General features: G+C 37.2%; 1 protein-coding gene across 1 annotated transcript; it reads left to right on the top strand.

The window, feature by feature from the left end:
- The first annotated feature begins 1,284 nt into the window (after positions 1-1,284).
- LOC115928541 lies at positions 1,285-4,506 on the top strand. The gene is made up of 2 exons (XM_030995841.1): positions 1,285-2,931; positions 3,350-4,506. The coding sequence occupies exons 1-2, from the start codon at positions 1,959-1,961 to the stop codon at positions 4,504-4,506; spliced, it is 2,130 nt and encodes a 709-aa protein (XP_030851701.1). The 5' UTR covers positions 1,285-1,958.
- Positions 4,507-5,188: the final 682 nt, after the last annotated feature.

Genomic DNA, 5,188 nt, shown 5'->3' with positions numbered 1-5,188 from the left:
GGGCATTATGGCCCCCCCATAAGATCTCGGCCGTGAAGCGGCCGATCTCCGCGAAAATTTGCACGCATGTCAAGTGAAGTGTATAGAATACTATGATAATTTCAATTCATTGAAAAAATTCACTCATTTGCATATTTATGGTAATTTATGCAAATAAGGTCATAAAAATCACATTTTTATCCACTAATCATATATTATTCATATTTAAGCATTCTTTTTCACTACATATATTCATTAGACTATTCTGAATAAGAATACGAAAAAAAAAAAAAATGGAAGAGCCAGCTTATTGCTTTATGTTATCCCCTGTTTTGATAATTTCTTATGTATTTCATTGTTTTTTTAACTTATGTATTTTATTGTTTTTGTTGTTTTATTTCATTTCTTACCACAATTCAACTATTTTGACTCCCAAAAACAACCACTTAAACTTTAAACAAGACCCAATAACCCATGTTTGATCTGTTTTTAGGACAAATGACTTTTCCATATGTTTAGTACACAAATCACGAAAATGAGCGATTTTCGGGCTGACATGCAAAAACAAAAGGTCATTTGACCTTGTAACCGTAGGTCCGATTTTTAAAACAAATATTTTAGAAGTTGCGCAAGACTCGAAAGAATAAAGTCAGCGAGCGGCGGGGCGCCATCCATATGCGTTCCCGAACAATCAGACAAATCGTGGAGGGGAGGGGCATGATGCCCCCCCGGCCCTATTAGTGTTTAACTCAGGCCCGAATTCACAAAGGAGGTTTGTCGACAAACCTCCTTTTGTTTCGACAAACCTCTTTTTGTTTTTTTACAAACCAACGCACATAAACCTCGGTTTGTCGACAAACCTCCTTTGTGAATTCGGGCCATATAGTCGGGTGAATTGCTAAACTGGAGTACATGACCAAGCATTACATTTGTTACCGCCTTGGTAAGTTTCATTTTACTCGATGATATATAAACAAAAATCACTTGAACAAGTATTCTCAACTGGTGTAGAAAAAAAGTGAGTAAACATTCTCAGTTCTCGATGAAAATTATGTAAAATTAGTAAATCCACTGCCTAGTCAGTAAACCAAGTCATTAACACATTACAGTTTCCGTTAAACTGTGGGATATTTACTCATTGACTCGTTCTTCGAAAAATTCCAATACTATCAAGTGAGTGATCTCACTCATTTCGTGTGTATAGGACCTAGAGTCGGAGAAAATTATCCACGAATCTGAGTACGACGCACAGTGGGCCAGAATCGCCTCAAAGTGTGCCAAAATTCAAAATTGGCGAATGTGAATTTTTATATTTTTTTCATTCGTTTTGGGAAGAAAACATTCTAAAGAATATTTTTCCACCCATATTTTAATATTTAGCGAGTTTTAAAAGTGTCATATACCCCTGCGAACATGGGAAAATCTATATGTTGCTTCAAAAATGATAAAAAAGGTAACTTTACACTAGGTGTTGAGAATGTATGAAGGGAAAAGCAATCAACTTGATACTGCGTGCACTTCTTGCCTATTGGTAACCCAATTAGAAAATACAATGACCAAATTTATGGAAGCTTCATTTTGGGAAAAATGAGCATTTAATTTCACAAAAAAAGGGGAAAAATGCAATTTTTATATAAAAGTAGCATATTAATTAGGATTCCGGCCGATTCCCGCAGTGATGTTAATCTCAAAATGTCCGCCCAAACCTATGCTTTCCATGTATGGTATTTCTTTTTGCCATAATTTGCGACTCTGCATGTGCAGGCGCTTTTTCTCCCCACGTCCATCGATTATTATTAGGCATAATCGGTACAATTTTGTACTGTTTACGCACAGCCGATTCAACGCTCGTCCGCGTAACCATGGCAACGGTTACGTGAGTGTAGAGCGTGTAGCGTAGTGTATATTGCTTTCACACGTTGATGCAATTCGCAATCATATATGATATCATTCTAGGAGAACTTGGATTGAAATAAACGATGGCGGTATTAAGAAGACAGCTTTTTCATGCTGTGCATTCAGCTGGCTTCATTTCAGACATCAAACTGGCATCCAAAACATCCATTGATGCATTATGTGCATATCATAATTTGGGTAACAAGTCAAACATCCCACAAAAACTTCTCAAGAGTTTGTCAAAGACTATTGGACGCTTTCTGTATCGTATGCGAGAGAAATGGAACAAGTGTGGTCGTCGCCAGGAATATTTCATGAAAGAAAACGAGGACTGGCTTAATCAGACATTGACATTCAATACTGAAGTAGAAACATTTCTTGCACAGCAAAACAGCACAGATACCGGGACAGAAACAGAGCCAACTTCAGACTTGCCAGGCACGTCACAGGGCGCATCCAATGTGGGACGTCCAGCTAAGAATTGGGACACTCTCTCAGATCGTTCTAAAAAAAGAAAAGCACACCACCTTCTAGAAGACAGGGAACCAGAGGAACTTCTATATGCGGCATCTCAAGGCGTGTATAAGAAAAATTCAAGTTTGAAATATGTGTTGAAATTCGCAATGCTAACACCATCAAGACCAGCTAAAATAAGAAAACTGATATCAGAAAAAAAGAAAGAACCATTAAAATTCTCAAGTGAAGAAGCTTTGTCACTTTTAGTTGAAACAGGAATGACAAAACAGGCATACCAAACAACCAGACTTGCTGCAAAAGGTAAAAATGCTGATATTTATCCACCGTATAACGAGATTAGGGAAGCTAAGGAAAAATGTTATCCCAATGACATCTCAGTCACGGAAGACTCTGGGAAAGTACCCCTACAAAGCCTCTTAGACCACACTGCACTTCGGATAATTCAGGAGCAGAAGGACACTATCACGCGAGTCATTGAAAATTTAGAAGAAGATGAACAGTTCAATTGTGAATTGGTGTGCAAATGGGGCTTTGACGGCTCATCAGGCCACAGTGAATACAAACAGAAGTCTACTGCAGGTACGTGTTTTCTTCTTTCCACCCTACAGAGCTAAATGCGTTTATTCTTTTTTTATCAGAGAGACCAACATCAGCATTAAAGCTGATTCATGAAACAAATAAAAAAAGGACATATCTTAAGTAAAATAAAAACACATGGTTTTAATGCTCCAACAATTAAACAAGCTTAGGTTTCCATTAATATTTATTTCCTGATAATTATATATATTTCTTATGAGCAATGATATTTTATGTTTTGATAAAATAAATAATCAAAGCCTCCAAATGTTGGGATAATATAGATACATTTGGACGTACATGATGTATGAGTATAACATTTTAAGTTTCATTCTGATGAAATTTTAAAGTAATTTTGAATTCATGTTTGCTGTACACAATTATTCATTTCTGACATAATAATTTTATTTTTCTACTGCAGGTACTTTGGATGACAGCAGCATATTCTGCACTACTCTAGTTCCGCTGCAATTGAAGGTAAAAGACAGTATTTTGTGGCAAAATCCGGTTCCTTCTTCGTCAAGATTTTGCCGACCCATTCATCTTCAATTCAAGAAAGAAACAACTGAACTCTCTCAGGAAGAGTATAGATCTGTTCAAGATGAAATCAAGAAATTGCAACCTATGAATGTATCTTTGGACATTGATTATGAGCTGGCAGCAGATCTAAATAGGAACGACACCATACAGATTAACTATGAATTGCACTTCACCATGGTAGATCAGAAAGTCGTGAATGCTCTGACAGAAACCAAGTCATCTATGCGATGCTATGTCTGTGGGGCTACTCCCAAACAGTTCAATGACATAGAGAAACTTCCCTCCGCGTCAAATGAGGAAGCTTATAGCTATGGACTCTCACCTCTACATAAATGGATCAGATGTTTTGAGATGTGTATTCACATTGCTTACAGAATTACGATTAAAAAGTGGCGTGTTTCAACTGAAAATGACAAAGCTGTCGTCGCTGCTCAGAAGAAGAAAATACACGATCGCTTCAAAGAGGAAATGGGTCTTAAAGTAGATGAACCGAAACAAGGATCGGGAAATACAAACGATGGGAACACTGCACGCAGAGCATTCCAAGAGGAGGACACCTTTGCTGACATTTGCGGGTTAGATTTGAACTTAGTACATAGGATTCACATGATCTTAGTAGCAATTTCTTGCAAATCCTCTCTAAATCCAGTACGATTTGGAGACTATTGTCGCAGAACAGCAGAAATCTATGTACAACTCTACCCATGGTATAAAATGCCTGTGAGTGTGCATGTACTGCTGCTTCACGGCTCTACCATTCTTGCTTGTTCAGTTCTACCGATCGGGATGATGAGCGAAGAAGCTCAAGAAGCCAGAAACAAGGACAACAAGGTATACAGAAGGAAATTTGCAAGAAAGACATCAAGAGTAGACAATATGAGTGACGTGTTCCACCGTCTTATGATTACAGGCGATGTTGCCATCAGTCTTTTATCACTTAAAACTCCACAGCCAAGAACCCTGCCACGTGAAGTCCAAGAGATGCTGAAAGACTTTCGGGTCATTCAAGACAATGATTCTCCAGACAGTGACTCGTAATGAGAAGCAAAAGGACCCATACATAGAGATATGGCAAAAACGTTATAAAACGTTCAAGGGTATTTCATATTTTTAAATCATAATAATTTATTTGATTATATTCCAAATCCCTTTGAACATCTTCTGAAATCAATCGATGTCTCATTCTTTAAATTCATATGGAAAGGGAAACCCGATACAATAAACAGAAAACAAGTAGTTTGTAAATACGAAAATAGTGGACTAAAAATAGTTGATGCCGGACAATTTTATAGAGAGAAATTTAAAAATGCTCCAATTGTGCGTCTTAGGTCCAGAAACCCTGAAAAGTTTCCCTAGTCAGTGTCATATGAATCTGTTTATGTGTTACAATGCATGTTGGCCTTTTCCAATCAGAAAACTGTATTTTAATGACGTGAGAGAAATTTGAAAATGCTCCAATAGTGTTTCTTAGGTCCAGAAACCCCTGAAAAGTTTCCCTAGTCAGTGTCATATGAATCTGTTTATGTGTTACAATGCATGTTGGCCTTTTCCAATCAGAAAACTGTATTTTAATGACGTCAGAGAAATTTGAAAATGCTCCAATTGTGTTTTTTAGGTCCAGAAACCACTTATAAGTTCCACTAATCAGTGTAATATGAATCTGTCTATGCGTTACAATGAATATTTGCCTTGTCCAATCAGAAAACAGTATTTTAATGAC

The sequence above is a fragment of the Strongylocentrotus purpuratus genome, unplaced genomic scaffold, assembly GCF_000002235.5.
Source record: "Strongylocentrotus purpuratus isolate Spur 01 unplaced genomic scaffold, Spur_5.0 spur5_scaffold_3, whole genome shotgun sequence".
NCBI lineage: Eukaryota > Metazoa > Echinodermata > Echinoidea > Camarodonta > Strongylocentrotidae > Strongylocentrotus > Strongylocentrotus purpuratus.
Note: the sequence above shows the minus strand (reverse complement) of the source record. Positions and strands in the feature narration are given on the sequence as shown.

Bases quoted from the DNA above. Each gene is read 5' to 3' on its own strand.
- LOC115928541 (XM_030995841.1), top strand. From the start codon at position 1,959: ATGGCGGTATTAAGAAGACAGCTTTTTCATGCTGTGCATTCAGCTGGC. The intron at 2,932-3,349 runs GTACGTGTTTTC...TTTCTACTGCAG, and splicing joins CAAACAGAAGTCTACTGCAG to GTACTTTGGATGACAGCAGC.